This window comes from Perca fluviatilis, chromosome 1, assembly GCF_010015445.1.
Source record: "Perca fluviatilis chromosome 1, GENO_Pfluv_1.0, whole genome shotgun sequence".
Classification (NCBI taxonomy): domain Eukaryota; kingdom Metazoa; phylum Chordata; class Actinopteri; order Perciformes; family Percidae; genus Perca; species Perca fluviatilis.
The window spans coordinates 6734403-6754983 of record NC_053112.1 but is presented as its reverse complement, the minus strand read 5'-3'; the positions used below and the strand labels follow the sequence as shown (position 1 = coordinate 6754983).

Here is a 20581-nt window from a genome sequence, read left to right as displayed (position 1 = left end):
TCACATCCATACAGGGATAGTAGTATACAGCTGTTATACATCATATCACATCCATACGGGATAGTAGTATACAGCTGTTATACATCATATCACATCCATACAGGGATAGTAGTATACAGCTGTTATACATCATATCACATCCATACAGGGATAGTAGTATACAGCTGTTATACATCATATCACATCCATACAGGATGTAGTATAGGTTATACATCATAACATCCATACGGGATAGTAGTATACAGCGTTATACATCATATCACATCCATACAGGATAGTAGTATCAGCGTTATACATCATATCAATCCATACGGGATAGTAGTATACAGCTGTTATACATCATATCACATCCATACAGGGATAGTAATATACAGTGTTATACATCATATCACATCCATACAGGATAGTAGTATACAGCTGTTATACATCATATCACATCCATACAGGGATAGTAGTTATACAGCTGTTATACATCATATCACATCCATACAGGGATAGTAGTATACAGCTGTTAATACATCATTCACATCCATACAGGGATAGTAGTATACAGCTGTTATATCTCATATCACATCCATACAGGGATAATGTATACAGCTGTTATATATCATATCACATCCATACAGGGATAGTAGTATACAGCTGTTTATATCTCATATCACATCCATACAGGGATAGTAGTATACAGCTGTTATACATCATATCACATCTATACAGAGATAGTAGTATACAGCTGTTATACATCATATCACATCCATACAGGGATAGTAGTATACAGCTGTTATACATCATATCACATCCATACAGGGATAGTAGTATACAGCAGTTATACATCATATCACATCCATACAGGGATAGTAGTAGCAAAGCTGTTATATCTCATATCACATCCATACAGGGATAGTAGTATACAGCAGTTATACATCATATCACATCCATACAGGGATAGTAGTATACAGCTGTTATATATCATATCACATCCATACAGGGATAGTAGTATACAGCTGTTATACATCATATCACATCCATACAGGGATAGTAGTATACAGCTGTTATACATCATATCACATCCATACAGGGATAGTAGTATACAGCTGTTATATCTCATATCACATCCATACAGAGATAGTTAGTATACAGCTGTTATATCTCATATCACATCCATACAGGGATAGTAGTATATAGCTGTTATACATCATATCACATCCATACAGGGATAGTAGTATACAGCTGTTATACATCATATCACATCCATACAGGGATAGTAGTATACAGCTGTTATACATCATATCACATCCATACAGGGATAGTAGTATACAGCTGTTATACATCATATCACATCCATACAGAGATAGTAGTATACAGCTGTTACATAATATCACATCCATACAGGGATAGTAGTATACAGCTGTTATACATCATATCACATCCATACAGGGATAGTAGTATACAGCTGTTATACATCATATCACATCCATACAGAGATAGTAGTATACAGCTGTTATACATCATATCACATCCATACAGGGATAGTAGTACACAGCAGTTATATATCATTTCACATCCATACAGGGATAGTAGTATACAGCTGTTATACATCATATCACATCCATACAGAGATAGTAGTATACAGCTGTTATACATCATATCACATCCATACAGAGATAGTAGTAACAGCTGTTATACATCATATCACATCCATACAGGGATAGTAGTATACAGCTGTTATACATCATATCACATCCATACAGAGATAGTAGTATACAGCTGTTATACATCATATCACATCCATACAGGGATAGTAGTATACAGCTGTTATACATCATATCACATCCATACAGGGATAGTAGTATACAGCTGTTATACATCATATCACATCCATACAGGATAGTAGTATACAGCTGTTATATCTCATATCACATCCATACAGTGATAGTAGTATACAGCTGTTATACATCATATCACATCCATACAGGGATAGTAATTTACAGCTGTTATACATCATATCACATCTATACAGAGATAGTAGTATACAGCTGTTATACATCATATCACATCTATACAGGGATAGTAGTATACAGCTGTTATACATCATATCACATCTATACAGAGATAGTAGTATACAGCTGTTATACATCATATCACATCCATACAGGGATAGTAGTATACAGCTGTTATACATCATATTCATCCATACAGCAGTTATACATCATTTCACATCCATACAGGGATAGTAGTATACAGCTGTTATATCTCATATCACATCCATACAGGGATAGTAGTATACAGCAGTTATACATCATATCACATCCATACAGGGATAGTAGTATACAGCTGTTATATCTCATATCACATCCATACAGGGATAATAGTATACAGCTGTTATACATCATATCAATCCATACAGGATAGTAGTATACAGCTGTTATACATCATATCACATCTATACAGGGATAGTAGTATACAGCTGTTATACATCATATCACATCTATACAGAGATAGTAATTGTACAGCTGTTATACATCATATACATTATACAGAGATAGTAGTATAGCTGTTATACATCATATCCATCCATACAGGGATAGTAGTATACAGCTGTTATACATCATATCTCATCCATACAGGGATAGTGTATACAGCAGTTATACATCATTTCACATCCATACAGGGATAGTAGTATACAGCTGTTATATCTCATATCACATCCATACAGGGATAGTAGTATACAGCAGTTATACATCATATCACATCCATACAGGGATAGTAGTATACAGCTGTTATATCTCATATCACATCCATACAGGATAGTAGTATACAGCTGTTATACATCATATCACATCCATACAGGGATAGTAGTATAACTGTTATACATCATATCACATCCATACAGGGATAGTAGTATACAGCGTTATACATCATTTCACATCCATACAGGGATAGTAGTATACAGCTGTTATATCTCATATCACATCCATACAGGGATAGTAGTATACAGCAGTTATACATCATATCACATCCATACAGGGATAGTAGTATACAGCTGTTATATCTCATATCACATCCATACAGGGATAGTAGTATATAGCTGTTATACATCATATCACATCCATACAGGGATAGTAGTATACGCTGTTATATATCATATCACATCCATACAGGGATAAGTATACAGCTGTTATACATCATATCACATCCATACAGGGATAGTAGTATACAGCAGTTATACATCATTTCACATCCATACAGGGATAGTAGTATACAGCTGTTATATCTCATATCACATCCATACAGGGATAGTAGTATACAGCAGTTATACATCATATCACATCCATACAGGGATATAGTAATACAGCTGTTATATCTCATATCACATCCATACAGGGATAGTAGTATACAGCTGTTATACATCATATCACATCCATACAGAGATAGTAGTATACAGCTGTTACATCATATCACATCCATACGGAGATAGTAGTATACAGCTGTTATCATCATATCACATCCATACAGGGATAGTAGTATACAGCTGTTACATCATATCACATCCATACAGAGATAGTAGTATACAGCTGTTATATATCATACCACATCCATACAGGGATAGTAGTATACAGCTGTTATACATCATATCACATCCATACAGGGATAGTAGTATACAGCTGTTATATATCATATCACATCCATACAGGGATAGTAGTATACAGCTGTTATACATCATATCACATCCATACAGAGATAGTAGTATACAGCTGTTACATCATATCACATCCATACAGAGATAGTATTACAGCTGTTATACATCATATCACATCCATACAGAGATAGTAGTATACAGCTGTTACATCATATCACATCCATACAGAGATAGTAGTATACAGCTGTTATACATCATATCACATCCATACAGGGATAGTAGTATACAGCTGTTATACATCATATCACATCCATACAGAGATAGTAGTACAGCTGTTATACATCATATCTCATCCATACAGGGATAGTAGTATACAGCTGTTATACATCATATCACATCCATACAGGGATAGTAGTATACAGCTGTTATACATCATATCACATCCATACAGGGATAGTAGTATACAGCTGTTATAATCATATCAATCCATACAGGGATAGTAGTATACAGCTGTTATACATCATATCACATCCATACAGGGATAGTAGTATACAGTGTTATACATCATATCACATCCATAAATTAGTATACAGGTTATATATCATATCACACATACAGATAGTAGTTAGCGTTATAATCATATCACATCCATACAGGGATAGTAGTATACAGCTGTTATACATCATATCACATCCTACAGGGATAGTAGTATACAGCTGTTATACATCATATCACATCCATACAGGGATAGTAGTATACAGCTGTTATACATCATATCACATCCATACAGAGATAGTAGTATACAGCTGTTATATATCATATCACATCCATACAGGTGTACAGCTGTTATACATCATATCACATCCATACAGAGATAGTAGTATACAGCTGTTATACATCATATCACATCCATACAGGGATAGTAGTATACAGCTGTTATACATCATATCACATCCATACAGAGATAGTAGTATACAGCTGTTATACATCATATCACATCCATACAGGGATAGTAGTATACAGCTGTTAAATCATAACACGATGATCCGAGAAAACCCCCCAGCGCCTACCTTGACGTCCGCTCTGGTTTTGTCGGTGACCTCCATGATGAACTCGCAGCGCCGGTCGGCCGGCTGGCTCATCAGGTGCTGCAGAATGAAGAGGTCGACGGTGGCGCCCAGGTTGTCGATGTTGGACACGAAGATGTACTCCTTGCCCTCGGCGAGCAGTCGGTCCAGCAGGCCGCAGTTGGCGAAGCTGGCGTAGACGTCTCCGTGCCCCGGGGGGTACCACGCCTCGCCGTTCTCGCCGTTCATCCCCATGTTTTTGGCAATCGGCAGCAGCGACTCTTTGTTGATCCTTGGATACCTGCGTGGGGGAAAACAAAAGGTCACCGATGTCCAGATGAATTCAGACACTTTAAGGCACAGGTGTCAAACTCGAGGCCCGCGGGCCAAATCCGGACCCTCGCAGATTATGATCTGGCCCGCATATCAATTTGGGTTCACAATACATTTTGGCCCACATGGTTTTTGTCGCTTTTGCCGATGTTTTTTTCACTTTTTCTGAAGTTTTTGTCACTTTTACCGAAATCTTTGTAATATTTTCACGTTTTTGCCACTTTTTCCCACGTTTTTGTAATTTTTTCTGATGTTTTTGCCACTTTTTCCCACGTCTTTGTAATTTTTTCTGATGTTTTTGCCACTTTTTCCCACGTCTTTGTAATTTTTTCTGATGTTTTTGCCACTTTTTCCCACGTCTTTGTAATTTTTTCTGATGTTTTTGCCACTTTTTCCCACGTTTTTGTCACTGTTGCCGAAATCTATGTAATACTTTGTCACTTTTGCAGACATTTTTGTAATTTTTTTTCTGATGTTTTTGCCAGTTTTTCCCACGTTTTTGTCACCGTTGCCAACATTTTTTGTCACTTTTGCTGAAATGTTTGTCATTTTTTTCCCATGTTTTTGGGCGCTTCTTTTCTATGATGGCCGGGGAACTTTCTCCTGACTTCTTTAGGACTTTATGTCGACCAAACTGAGTGAGAAGACCATATGACACAAAGCCTATCAATAAACTAAACATGTCTGGCCCTTGGTGTGATTCTAATTTTCCAGTGTGGCCCTCTGGGAAGTTGAGTTTGACGCCCCTGCTTTAAGGCAAGGGGGGAGTGTGTGTCTTTGTGTGTGTGTGTGTCTGTGTGTGAGTGTGTGCGTGTGTCTGTGTGTGTGTGTGTGTGTGTGTGTGTGCATGTGTGTGTCTGTGTATGTGTCTGTGTGTGTGTGCGTGTGTGCGTGCGTGCGCGTGTGTCTGTGTGTGTGTGCGTGTGTCTGTGTGTGAGTGTGTGAGTGTACCTGCATGTGTGTGTCTGTGTGTGAGTGTGTGTGTGTGTGTGTGTGAGTGTACCTGTTTTATTATATTCGTGGGGTTCAAAAACCGGGGACTACAGTATACTTGTGGGGTCTGCACAGCCTTGTGGGGACCAAAATGCTGGACCCCACGAGTTTAAAAGGCTGTTTGAGGGTTAAGACTTGGTTTTAGGACTAGGGTTAGAATTAGGTTATGGTTAGGGTGAGGGTAAGGGTTAAGGTTAGGCATTTAGTTGGGATGGTTAAGGTTAGGGTAAGGGGCTAGGGAATGCATTATGTCAATGATATGTCCCCATAAAGATAGTAATACAGACTTGTGTGTGAGTGTGTGTGTGTACCTGCATGTGTGTGTGTGTGTGCGTGCGTGCGCGTGTGTGCGTGTCTGTGCGTGAGTGTGTGTGTATGTGCATGTGTGTGTGTGCGTGTGTCTGTGTGCGTGCGCGTGTGTCTGTGCGTGAGTGTGTGTGTGTATGTGCATGTGTGTGTGTGCGTGTTGTACCTGCTCTGGTTGAAGGTGTGGATCTTGACGCGGTGGTGTTTGTATTTCTGCAGGATCTTCTTCGTGTCCTCGTCGGTGTTGAAGGAGTTCATGAGGACCAGCGGCACGTCGGCGTTAAAGGTTTTGTTCAGATGCTGAAAACAAACAAACAAACAAACAAACAAACAAACAAACAACAACAGAAACACAGAGTTTAGTTCAAATCCTCAAACGGTCTGAGCTGCTCGCTTTGTGCCTCTCTACTAGAGGGTGTGATGATACATCAATGCAAAAACCACCGTTCCGATATTATCGATGCAACGTTAAAATACAGATACATATTGTCTGTAAAATGCCCATTTATTTTGAGATTCCCACTTTATATTTATCCTTTTTATTAAAAAGAGTAGTTCGTTTCATATTGAAAAGCCTGGAAGAGCTCAGTTATGAAATTGACGCAGCATATTTTAGTTTTTGTAAATGTAACTGTGTTGTATATCATATGATATCATCTCATATTGATCACAGGCCCCTGAATTGAATCAAATGTATTGTCATAGGCGCGTGCTGCAGCACCCCCTGGTGGCGAAGCTTTAAAACTGCGATGACAATAAAACACGTGTCAAACTCAAGGCCCGCGGGCCAAGTCCGGCCCCTTGCAGATTTAGATTCAGTCCGTATATATCAATTTGGGTTTGCAATACATGTTGGCTTAGGAATTAGGAAAGTGTTCTTTTAAATGCAATTACCTGTCATTCAAAGCAGAATTTGCCGACTCTGAATTTTGCTTGATTTGCTAAATTCTAGGATGGCTAAGGAAGTCTTTTGGTGACTTTTGTAGGGCTACATGTCAACAAAAATGCGACAAAAAGTGTACAAAAATGTCAGAAAAAGCAGCAAATTTACAGAAAGGTGACAAATGTCTGAGAAAGCCACAAAAAAAGTCTGAACAGAAACAAATAAACTCTCCATGTCTGGCCCTCGGTGTGATTCTCTTTTTCCAGTGTGGCCCTTAGTGAACATGAGTCTGACACCGCTGCAATAAAATGATAGCTTATAAATATCTCTGGTTGTTGTTTCTGTTCCACGACATTTTGTGTATGTCATGTTTGGGGTGTGGGATGAAGAGAGGGATAATTTTAGTAATTTAATTTATCTTCTGACGCGATTGCGATTCAGCCTACGCATAGCATGCACATGCACACTCACAGCCACACACAACAATAAATGAGTTTCTACTAGTCTCAGTTCTTTTAAATCAAGGCTGAAGACCTTTCTTTTTGATGTTGCCTTTCTTTAAATAACTGTGCATTTCTTATACTGAAGTTACATTGTTGAAACTGTATGACAATCTATGTAAGCATATAAAGAGAAATTCCTATTTTATCTGCTTTCATATGTTTACCTGTTTTAACTGCTCTTTAATGTTTAATTTCTTATACTGCACTGTAACTTTTATTCTCGTATCTTATCTTATCTGTTTTTAATTTTTTTAATCTGTTTTTATGTAAAGCACTTTGAATTGCCCTGTTGCTGAAATGTGCTATACAAATAAAGCTGCCTTGCCTCGCCTTGCCTTACTATATCTATCAGCGCTACTTAGCAATGTCTCAAAAGAGAATTTTGGATTTTTTTTCAATTGCCCAACCCCAAACTAGCGAGGACTAGCGAGACACACCGTCAGCGCAATACAGAGCCTGTGTAACATAGTATCTTTAGACTCTACGTCAGGGGTGTCAAACTCATTTTCCCAGAGGGCCACACTGGAAAAAGAGAATCACACCGACGGCCAGACATGGAGAGTTTATTTGTTTTTGTTCAGTCTTTTCTGTGGCTTTCTCAGACATTTGTCACCTTTTTGTAAATTTGTTGCTTTTTCCGACATTTTTGTACACTTTTTGTCGCATTTTTGTCGACATGAAGCCCTACAAAAGTCATCAAAAGAGTTCCTTAGCCATCCTAGAATTTAACAAATCGAGCAAAATAATGATTGTTTTTAACAACAACCTGTTTCTCAGGCTGAATATGAAAACTCTCTGAGTCTCAGAGTCGGCAAATCTGCCAAATTCTGCTTTGAATGTCACGTAATTGCATTTTAAAAAAACACTTTCCTGTGTTTTTGGTTTGGCGCACAACTAGGCGTGCCAAAATGTATTGTGAACCCAAATTGATATATACGGGCCTGATCTAAATCTGCAAAGGGGCCGGATTTGGCCCGCGGGCCTTGAGTTTGACACATGTGCTCTACGTGGACTGTGGACCCCCCTCCAGCACCCCCTACTGACAGACCCAAAGAATCAATATAATATCGTATTGTGATAAAACCTCTACCTCGATCTGCTGGACGGTCAGGTCCAGGAAGGTGTTCTCGTTGCGGACGCTGATCAGACTCTTGGGGCCCTTACAGCCCATACTGGTTCCCAGACCGCCGTTCAGTTTGACCACAGCGAGCTTGTTGAGACTGGCGGCGATGTTTTCAGGAAGACCCTTCATCTTGATCTTTTCATAGGGCTGGATCTGAGCAGAGACAGCACAAACACATTTAAAGGGAATCATATTGTATCTGTGTCAACAGTAGAGCTGCATAGAATAATCGTTGAGCTGTCATCTATTAAATTAATCGCCCAACTATTTTGATAATCGATTAATCCTTTTGAGAAATTCTCTGATGTCAGCTTGTTAAATGTTATGTTATGTTGAATATTGTTCTAGTTTCTTCTCTCCTCTGTGACATTAAACTGAATATCTTTGAGTTGTGAACAAAACAAGACATTTGAGGACGTCATCTTGGGCTTTGGCACCGTTTTCTAACATTTTATAAACAACTTATCCATGAATCGAGAAAATAATCGACAAATTTCCTGCAAAAAAATTCTTGTGAATGCTGAAAAGCTAAATTGATAAAGCTAAACTGGATTTGTTGGCATAACTGCGCATGAAGAAGGTGAAGTAGTGAGAATAGTTGGAAAATTGGGAATGGTGTTAATTAGCATGGATGTCATTGTTAGGGTGGCAGTAGCTCAGTCTGTAGGGAGATTGGTTAGGAAGTTTAATGCTAGTTAACCAAAGTCAAATAGTATGCCAGAGACAGTCTGGAAGAATAAGCAAACTCCACAAAAACAGGATGGACTGGGAATCAAACCTGGGTCAGAGTCTGCAGTGCCTAATTTCTGGTGGTGGTTGGAGCAGTGCAAACCACTGAGCCACTGTAGTTCAAAATAATGTACGTTGACAACAATGATAGTATAGTATGTCTAAAAAAACATTAAAAAGTCATAGTATAGTATGTCGAAAAAGTGATGGTATATAAATGTTGAAAAAAGTGATCAAAAAGTCACTTTTTTTTTCTGAGTATAGTATGTCAAAGAAAGTCTGGAAGAACATGCAAATTCCACCAGAAAAGTCCAGGCCGGACTGGGAATTTAACCTGCATCTGGTGCTAGATGGAGCGATGTAAACCACTGGAGCCACTGTTATACCAAATACTGTATGATGAAAACAATCATAGCATATTATGTCAAAAAAACGGCATTAAAAAGTCATAGTATACTATGTTGAAAAAGTGATAAACAAGTCATAGTGTATCGACAAAGTGATGAAAAAGTCAAATAGTATGCCAGAGACAGTCTGGAAGAATATGCAAACTCCACAAAAAGAGGACAGGACGGACTGGGAATCAAATCATAGTATAGTAAGTCGAAAAAGTGATACATTTATAGTATAATATGTCAAAGAAAGTCTGGAAGAATATGCAAACTCCACAAAAAAGGACAGGACGGACTGGGAATCAAACCCGGGTTAGAGTCTGCAAAAGTTATAGTATAGTATGTCGAAAAAGTGATAAAGTCATAGTATAGTATGTCGAAGAGTGAAGAAAAATTCACAGTATAGTATGTCAAAAAAGTGATAAAAAAAAAATTATAGTATAGTATGTCGAAGAGTGAAGAAAAAGTCACAGTATAGTATGTCAAAAAAGTTATAAAAAAAAAAGTTATAGTATAGTATGTCGAAGAGTGAAGAAAAAGTCACAGTATAGTATGTCAAAAAAGTGATAAAAAAAAAGTTATAGTATAGTATGTCGAAGAGTGAAGAAAAAGTCACAGTATAGTATGTCAAAAAAGTGATAAAAAAAAAAGTTATAGTATAGTATGTCAAAGAAATTCTGGAAGAACATGAAAAATCCACAAAAAAGGCCACAATGGGAATCAAACGTGGGTCAGAGTCTGCAGTGCCTACTTTCTGGTGCTGGTTGGAGTGGTGCAAACCACTGAGCCACTGTAGTACAAAACAATATATGTTGAAAAAAGTCAAAGTATACTATGTCGAAAAAGGTCATAAACCTGAGTCAGAGTCTGCAGTAAGTAGCTGCTGGGTGGAACGGTGCAAACCACTGAGCCACTGTAATATCAAATACCATATGTTGCAAACATGAAGACTCCAAAAAAAAGTATAGCATGTCAAAGAAAGTCTAGTATGGTTTACATATGACGACCAAATTTCCTGCCAGTCTGCTAATTTATGAAAGGCTCCTGTGGGTGGTGTTAGAGAGGATATTGTTGTGTGGTTTGGAGCAGTGGTTCCCAACCTGGGGTCCGGGCACCCCTCAGGGGGGCGGCAAAGATCACAGGGGGGCGCAAGTCTTTATCAGCTTTTCTTAGACAAGGAAACAAGGGTTGGGAACCACTGGTTTGGAGGACTTGTTGAAGCATTTGTGTGAACTGAATAATTTTAAGGTACTCTGATGAGCTGTTTTCTGTCTCTGAATGCTGAATTCGCTGCCTGCAAAACACATCTAGTTACACTTATGAAGAAATGTTGACCAAAGAATTGACTAAATGTATGCTTAACCCCAAACCTCAGGAGGTAACTGACACAAAAAAATAATCTGCAGGTAAACAGAAACAGACTGAGGTCGAGGTCAGACTGAAAGCAAACAGTTCGTTATACAAAGCAGACAGCAGGCTGTTACACAACAACTACTCTGGTTATCAACCAGCGGGGGGACTGAGGTAGAATATGTAGTCAGCAGTGTTGGGGAGTAACTGAATACACGTATTCAGAATACAAATTATGAGTAGCTGTATTCCAGTCCAGTTACAATTTCAATAGTTGGTATTTAGAATACAGTTACACTGTTGAAATCAATGGATTACATGACGATACTTCTCTTTTTCATGAGTTTATTCACTCTCTAAGTAAATTAAGGCAGCTCCATGCATTTCCCAGAAGCCCCAATATGAAAACGAAAAATTTATTAATTGATAATTGATCAGTCACAATGGAGTCTGGGCAGGAACGCGTTTCTATCTTGGAAATTCAAATAGCATTTCACATTAAAGAAAGAGAAGGGAGAACAAAATATAACTGTGCAGTGCAACCTCTTCAGCGTCCAAATTACTCCACCTCCAAGCAGAAGAAGCATCTTAAAGTAAGTGTTTTTTTTAATTAGCCAGAGGTAGTCGTCTGCTGTAGTTTTACTGGTCACCTTGCTTTTTTTATAGTTGTATCAGGTAGCTACCTGCTTAGTTCACGTGCGACTTTACATTCTCCTACATCGCACGTGTCAAACTCGAGGCCCGCGGGCCAAATCTGGCCCCTCGCATATCAATTTAGCTTCGGTAATTTTGGCCCGCCTAGTTTTTGTAGCTTTTTCAGTGTTTTGTCGCTTTTTCTGAAGTTTTTGTCAGTTTTGCAGACGCTTTTGGTGCCTTTTTTCCTGACGTTTTTGCCACATTTTCCAACGTTTTTGGGGCCTTTTCTGGCGTTTTTTGTCCAATGTTTTTGTCGCTTTTTTCGACCTTTTTTGTCGCGTTTTTCTTTGATGGCTAAGTCACTTTTTTTGGGGGCTTTATGTCGACCAAACTGTAAGTCAGAATATATGAGACACGCAATAATCCAGTAAAAGATCCTTGACTTTTTCGATTACATAAAAGCATGTGAATAACCTTAGCATGTCTGGCCCTTGATGTGATTCTTAGTTTCCAGTGTGGCCCGTAGTGAAGTTGAGTTTGACACCCCTGTCCTACATGCTGATTTACGAGCCCCAGAGCAGGTTGAAAGACTGACTAAAAATGAAGAAAATATAATGTCGGCAACACTGCTTAAACTCCCATATTTAATATAAATGCATATACTTGCTGACTAAAGACTGACTAGCCTCGTTTGACATGCTAGCTAAAATTAGCTCGTGGTAGCTTAGACTGCGGTTAGATTTTTGTAGTATGCAGTTCAGGACTACAAATACAACAACCTATCTGCTTGTTCAGGTACACATTCAGCCAGTTGGAACAGAAGAACACACCAGTATAGGCCTGTTTAGTAAGCTGTATGTGATGGCCGCATTCCTACACTTACAAAATGCAATTCAATGTGGAAGTAATCCAGGTATTCAGAATAGGTTACTCAGATTGAGTTAAGTAACGAAATAAGTTACAAATGACATTTTTGGCCATGTATTTTGTATTTTGCAACGGAATACATTTTGAAAGTATCCTTCCCAAACACTGAGGACGTCTCCGACCTCCGCACAACCCTGCGGAGAATGGCTGGATCGCTTTTCCTGGTCTGAATGGGCCCTTAATCCCGTCCATAGGAGCTGTTCTGACCTTTAAAAGCTCACCAGCAACACATGACAGCAATCTGACACACAGAAGGGATATTTATGGACACATGTGCGTGTGTGTGTGTGTGTGTGTGTGTGTGTGTGTGTGTGTGTGTGTGTGTGTGTGTGTGAGACTTGCATCAGTACATTCAGGATATAGTGTTTCACATCCTGGCCTTCAGAACGATAACGATGTCCTGTGGGATCAGACTCACAATCAGTGTTAAGGTCGTTATTAACAGACTGGGTGAGTAATGGTGGGCGGAGGGGGGGGGATAAGAGGGTGAGGGGATGACGGGGTGATTAAAACAAGCGCCCAGCAGCGTCCGGAGTTCCACAGGAGACAAATGTCACCGCCTGTCCAACCTCGACTTTCAAATGCTGCGGCGGTCAGACTATTCTTAGTCCTAACCTTCAGCCTGCTCGGGTATTTCGGAAACACTGTGTGTGTGTGTGTGTGTGTGTGTGTGTGTGTGTGTGTGTGTGTGTGTGTGTGTGTGAGAGACATGTCACCATGCTGATAAATAGTTGGCTTTAGCCTGAATGTTCTCTGTACTCAGATCTGGTTTCGTTAGCTTGTTTCTGAAGCAGTCAGATGATGGAAATCCATCTCGGTGCATCCATTGTAGAGACACAGCACAACCAGGACACGTTCAGTCGAGCTTACTACAGCTGGATTTATGTAAAGTCGATGTAGAGAGTTTAAAGGACAATTCAGGTGGAAAATGAACCTATAAGGGTTAATAACACATGTGTACCGAGTCGACCGTTCTCTGGGATGTGTTTTCAGGCTAATCGAATGTGACAAGTTTTAGCGCAAACTGCTAATTAGCTTATAACGCTAGTCGTCAGGGCCCGGGTACAGTAAAAAGAAATCGCTATTTCTACACCACTAACCGCGGTAGCATAATGAGGGTCCCTACATGTAAACCGAAGTATTGAGAACTCTGTAAGTGCAACCAGTAACCAGTAACGTAGCTCAAGCATGGCGTTCGTGGTACGGTACGGCCTTTATAAACTATCTTTGTAATAAACTGTCTGTACACTTACAAAGTTCTCAATGCCTCGGTTAACATGTAGGGACCCTCATTATGCTACCGTGGAAGTGTGGTGCTATTTTGAGCCTCGTTAGTGGTGTAGAAATAGAGATTTCTTTTTACTGTACCCTCTGCCCCGACTACTAGCGTTATAAGCTAATTAGCGGTTTGCGATAAAACTGGTGACATTTAAATATATAAATATGTTATCACTTCCGCTCAAACCGCGGTGAGAATGCCCACCACCTACAATATAATAATCAATAAATAATATAAATGAGACCCTAAACAACATACAATATGTGACTCCTTCACTGTCCTTGGCTTACAGCACAGAGGATTGCAACATGACATGCTGGCCTCTGGTAAACAGTGTGACCACCCCGCCCCCACCCCCCCGGTGCTTACCGAGTCCTCCGGCGGCCGGTTGATCTTGGCCCAGTCGACTGCCGGACCTTTGACCTGCAGGAATCTGTGGAAGATCTTCTTGAAGCCATCGAAATCTTTTCTGGAGATCTGAAAGAGAAAAACAATCAGAAAAACTGAACAATCAAACCAAACTTCAGTGACAGTGAGAGCAAAAATCTATTCAACTGTAAGCTGCTTTATTGAGTTTCCTGTATGCAAAATTAGGGATGCATCTAATCCAGGATTCGTGTACGGATTGGGCCGAATATTGGGCTTTTTGATGGGGTTCTAGTTTCTGCCCGAACCCTACGCTTGCACTCGGCGCGCTACGCTGGTAGCGCACTATGCAGTAGGCAGTGAGAAAGTGGACATGGATCTGGTGAGCAGTAGGCTGTGAGAAAGTGGACATGGATCTGGTGAGCAGTAGGCAGTGAGAAAGTGGACATGGATCTGGTGAGCAGAAAAAGTTGTTGTTTGGCAGTACTTTCAGTCAAAAGAAGGCCATTCAAGTCCAGCTACATGTTCAATCTGTTCAATGCTGATTGGTCTGGTGGTGGCGAGGACCCTAAACAATACACAACATGGCCGCTGTTACAACATCTGGTCTGAAACATCCGAAAGAATACGAGTTGTGCACGAAGGAATCTCCAGACAGCAGCCAGAATGCAGCAACTTCAGGTACGGCAAAGGAAGGACAGTCCCAGCTAAAAACGTGTGTTAACCAGACAGTGCCTCTCCCGGGCTGTCAGCCGTGCTCTCGGCTACAGTGGGAGCGGAGCTCGTTAGCTAACGCTAATTTCACCCCCCCCCAACAAGCCTTCACCATACACTGGTTAGTGAAAATTTGCCAAAAAAAATTGTCAATCGTCTGGCGATAGCGATGTGCTTTCCTACAATGTGAAAACAGCGTGTGGATTCAACATTAAGTTGTTACATTTAACTATTTTAGAGGCTGTGGAAGTTGTTTACTTACATAAGTTTTATATATATTATATTATGCAGAGTTTAATAAGGAAGTGTTTTATAGAGTTTTATTAGGTGTATAGCACAATGCTATTGAATTATTTGTGTTAAATCCAACTTTTTAACAAGTGTTACAACGAACCCTCTATCTGTTACAACTAACCCCACATATGGGGCAGGTTGTAACATTTCACCGATCACCACTCCCGGTGGAATTGTTCAAGAACGGTAGGTCCTACAAACAAACTTCCAGTGCACATTTGTAGCAGAGATATGCATGTTACTTTTGTAAAAATGTGAGCAGTAAAACTCAAATGGTTTTAAAAATATTTAGCCCAAACCAAAAAGTGTTACTTTGTGCCCCATGCTCCCCTAGATCACGCCCTAGGCCAGTGAGGTCAAGCTCAACTCCTCTAAGGGTCAGCCATGTAGAGTTTACTGACATGCTTGTATTTAAGAGAAAATGTTAAATATTTTGACTGTATTGCTGCACGTCTCATATAGCTTTCTCACTTACAGTTTGGGCCTCATAAAGCCACAAAAAAGATGGCAAAAACGTTCTGTAGCCATCATAAAAAAGCGACCAAAAACGTTGGAAAAAGCACCAAAAATGTTGGAAAAAGCCCCAAAAACGTTGGAAAAAGCACCAAAAATGTTGGAAAAGGACCAAAAACGTTGGGAAAAATTGTCAAAAACATTGAAAAAAGTGTCCAAAACAGCACCTAGAGCACACGTGTCAAACTCAAGTCCCGCGGGCCAAATCAGCAATAAGCAGAATTTGGCAGATTTGCCGACTTAGAGACTCAGACATTCCCAAACAAGCAGAAGGTTTTCATATTCGAGGCTGAGAAACAGGTTGCTGTGAGTCGGCTGTGTGGTAGCCTACTTTTAAAAATGAAATCTTTGTTTTGGTTGATTTGCTAAACTCTACGATGGCTGAGGAGCCTTTTTCCTGACTTTTTTTTGATGGCTTTATGTCTGTAAACTGTATATGAGACATGCAATAGGTCAATATGTGCTTAAGGTCACAAATATTTAACTTTTTCAATGAAATAAAAGCATGTCAACAAACCATACAGTACAGGCCAAAAGTTTGGACACACCTTCTCATTCAATGTGTTTTCTTTATTTTCATGACTATTTACATTGTAGATTCTCACTGAAGGCATCACAACTATGAATGAACACATATGGAATTATGTACTAAACAAAAAAGTGTGAAATAACTGAAAACATGTCTTATATTTTAGATTCCTCAAAGTAGCCACCCTTTGCTTTTTTTGATAACTCTGCAAACCCTTGGTGTTCTCTCAATGAGCTTCATGAGGTAGTCACCTGAAATGGTTTTACCTTCACAGGTGTGCTTTGTCAGGGTTAATTAGTGGAATTATTTCCCTTATTAATAAAAAAGCAAAGGGTGGCTTCTGAAAGAATCTAAAATATAAGACATGTTTTCAGTTATTTCACACTTTTTTGTTAAGTACATAATTCCATATGTGTTCATTCATAGTTTTGATGCCTTCAGTGAGAATCTACAATGTAAATAGTCATGAAAATAAAAAGGAAACGCATTTAATGAGAAGGTGTGTCCCAGAGGTGTATAGTCCAGGTGCCAGAAAGTAGAAATCCTGTCCAGCAGCTGTCCCAACCATCACTAAACCAGCTCCTCTACCAGGTAGATGAGCTCGTTAGTGAAAACACCTGTTCTAGATGTAGAGGCAGATCCAAAAACATGGCAGGATTTTTACTTTCTGGCACCTGGACTATACACCTCTGGTGTGTCCAAACTTTTGGCCTGTACTGTACATGTCTGGCCCTTGATGTGATTCACATTTCCCAGTGTGGCCTTTAGTGGAGCTACATTTGACACCCCCTGACCTAGAGCATTGAAAAGAGCGCCAAAAACACAGAAAACAGCAAATAAATATTTTTTTTATTGTGAACCTTAATTGATATGCGGCCAGATCAAGATCTGCGAGGGGCCGGATTTGGCCCGCGGGCCTTGGGTTTGACACATGTGCCCCTGGGCCGTTTTATCTCAACCGGTTGTAATCTTTACACATTTGCATCTGTACTTCCCTAATGAATATCACCAGATAAACCGTTGAATCAGGACACTCCTACTTTCAGGTCTGTTGAAAAGGTATTGTCCAGTTTTACTTTGATCAACTGCTGCAGCTCCACTGTGGTTTAAAATCTCTCGTTTACCTTCAGTATATTCCCCGTATTCTCCTTATTCTCCTTATTCTCCTTATTCCCCGTATTCTCCTTATTCCCCTTATTCTCCTTATTCCCCTTATTCTCCTTATTCCCCTTATTCCCCTTATTCTCCTTATTCCCCTTATTCTCCTTATTCTCCTTATTGCCCTTATTCTCCTTATTCCCCTTATTCTCCTTATTCTCCTTATTCCCCTTATTCTCCTTATTCCCCTTATTCTCCTTATTCCCCTTATTCCCCTTATTCTCCTTATTCTCCTTATTCTCCTTATTCCCCTTATTCTCCTTATTCTCCTTATTCCCCTTATTCCCCTTATTCTCCTTATTCCCCTTATTCTCCTTATTCCCCTTATTCTCCTTATTCCCCTTATTCCCCTTATTCTCCTTATTCTCCTTATTCTCCTTATTCTCCTTATTCTCCTTATTCCCCTTATTCTCCTTATTCCCCTTATTCCCCTTATTCTCCTTATTCCCCTTATTCCCCTTATTCTCCTTATTCCCCTTATTCTCCTTACTCCCCTTATTCTCCTTATTCTCCTTATTCTCCTTATTCCCCTTATTCTCCTTATTCCCCTTATTCCCCTTATTCTCCTTATTCTCCTTATTCTCCTTATTCCCCTTATTCTCCTTATTCTCCTTATTCCCCTTATTCTCCTTATTCTCCTTACTCCCCTTATTCTCCTTATTCTCCTTACTCCCCTTATTCTCCTTATTCCCCTTATTCTCCTTATTCCCCTTATTCCCCTTATTCCCTGCAGCAGCGCATGGTTGGTTTATTCTTTATTTCCCTGTCTTGGGTTTAAAAGACACCACAATTCAAGTTGCAGTGTTCAAACATTTCCCAAATGTTTTGAGACATAACTATAGGTTATTTATTACAGCACTAAGTAATTCTGTCTTCTCTCCCGAGCTCAGTGGATAAAATCTGCTACAAAATAAAAAGACTTTCCTTTCTTGAAGCATAACTCAAATATTTCATAATCATCCAGCCAGAAGAAATCATCACAAATGTGTGTGTGTGTGTGTGTGTCTGTTTGTGTGTTTGTGTGTCTGTGTGCGTGCGCGCTTGTGCGTGCGTGCGTGTGTGTATGTGTGTGTGTATGTGTGTGTGCATGCGTGGATGTGTGTGTATGTGTGTCTGTGTGTGTGTATGTGTGTGTGTCTGTGTGTGTGTCTGTGTGTGTCTCTGTCTGTGTGTATGTTTATGTGTCTGTTTGTGTGTGTGTCTCTGTCTGTGTGTGTATGTGAATGTGTGTCTCTGTGTGTGTATGTGTATGTGTGTGCGTTCGTGTGTTTGTGTGTGTGTGTGTGTCTCTGTCTGTGTGTGTGTCTCTCTGTGTGTGTGTATGTGTGTGCATGCGTGTGTTTGTTTGTGTGTGTGTCTCTCTCTGTGTGTGTATGTGTGTGTGTGCGTGTATGGTGTGTGTGTGTGTGTGTGTGTGCGCGCGTCAAGCGTGTGTGTGTGCTCTCAGGGTTGTTCACCTCATGTCTCTGCTAACAGAGTTTGGATGCTGTTATCTGTGTGATAAGACTCTCTGTATGCAATACTTTACAAATATTTGCAGCAGAGACTTTAGCCAATGACACGTTGTTACCTGGCCTGACACCAAAACTACAGCCTGTGGTTCACAAATCCACATTTTAAGACCTTTTAATGCCTGGAGTCTTCTAGAGAAAGAGAGCTCGAGCTTAGTCTGCGTGATACTGTTCAAATATCGCAGCTTGTCGCGCGGGATTGGACTACGATTGTTCAGCGGCTAATTACGATTCTTAAAGTGAGGGTTCGGAGTAATTCACCCTAGGGTCCTTTGCACCATGACCTCGAGCCAAACACCCCCCCAGAAGCTTTTTTCACCTGGGTCGAACATTGGGAGAGTTAGCTAGAGTAGCGTTATCAGCTGAATAGCTTAGCGTAGGGGCTAACGGACCCACGTTTGTATCTTGTAAGTTACCCCACTAATAATGCCCGAAATGATACCAAACGTCTACAGTAGTACAAATAGGTTATGCTCTCATAAAACGATGGATTGGAAAGTTTGTAAGTACACCAGAAGGTAGTCCTGATTACACTGATGTTTGCTCATGTGTTGATTTTTTCTGATTAGTTTCGCTTAGTTTCTCTCACATATATACGACTCTAGAGTCGCTACTCGCTTTGTTTCTCTCACATATATATGACTCTAGAGTCGCTACTCGCTTTGTTTCTCTCACATATATATGACTCTAGAGTCGCTACTCGCTTTGCTCTCACATATATATGACTCTAGAGCTGCTACGCTTTGTTTCTTCACATATATATGACTCTAGAGTCGCTACGCGCTTTGTTTCTCTCACATATATATGACTCTAGAGTCGCTACCGCTTTGTTTCTCTCACATATATATGACTCCGAGTCGCTACCGCTTTGTTTCTCTCCATATATATGACTCTAGAGTCGCTACTCGCTTTGTTTCTCTCACATATATATGACTCTAGAGTCGCTATCGTTTTTTCTCTCCATATATATGACTCTGAGTCGCTACTGCTTTGTTTCTCTCACATATATATGACTCTAGAGTCGCTATCGCTTTGTTTCTCTCACATATATATGACTCTAGAGTCGCTATCGCTTGTATTTTTTTCTCATATATATGACTCTAGAGTCGCTACTCGCTTTGTTCTCTCACATATACTGACTCTAGAGTCGCTATACTCGCTTTGTTTCTCTCACACATATATGACTCTAGAGTCGCTTACCGGGCGTTTTTCTCTCACATATATATGACTCTAGAGTCGCGTTCGCTTTGTTTCTTTCCACATATATATGACTCTAGAGTCGCTACTCGCTTTGTTTCTCTACATATATATATGACTCTAGAGTCGCTACTGCTT

The 20581-nt window shown here is 39.9% G+C and overlaps 1 protein-coding gene across 2 annotated transcripts in view; it reads right to left on the bottom strand.

Annotated features, from left to right (window-relative positions):
- The window catches only part of LOC120564849 (UTP--glucose-1-phosphate uridylyltransferase-like), a 35870-nt gene that overhangs the window by 8814 nt on the left and 6475 nt on the right, over positions 1-20581 (bottom strand). For both annotated transcript variants that reach the window (XM_039810088.1, XM_039810078.1), the window contains exons 3-6: positions 14531-14638; positions 8816-9001; positions 6506-6639; positions 4711-5008 (exon numbers count right to left, since the gene is read on the bottom strand). In XM_039810088.1, the coding sequence (XP_039666022.1) occupies positions 4711-5008; positions 6506-6639; positions 8816-9001; positions 14531-14638 (726 nt within the window). The remainder of the gene's footprint in view (positions 1-4710; positions 5009-6505; positions 6640-8815; positions 9002-14530; positions 14639-20581) is intronic.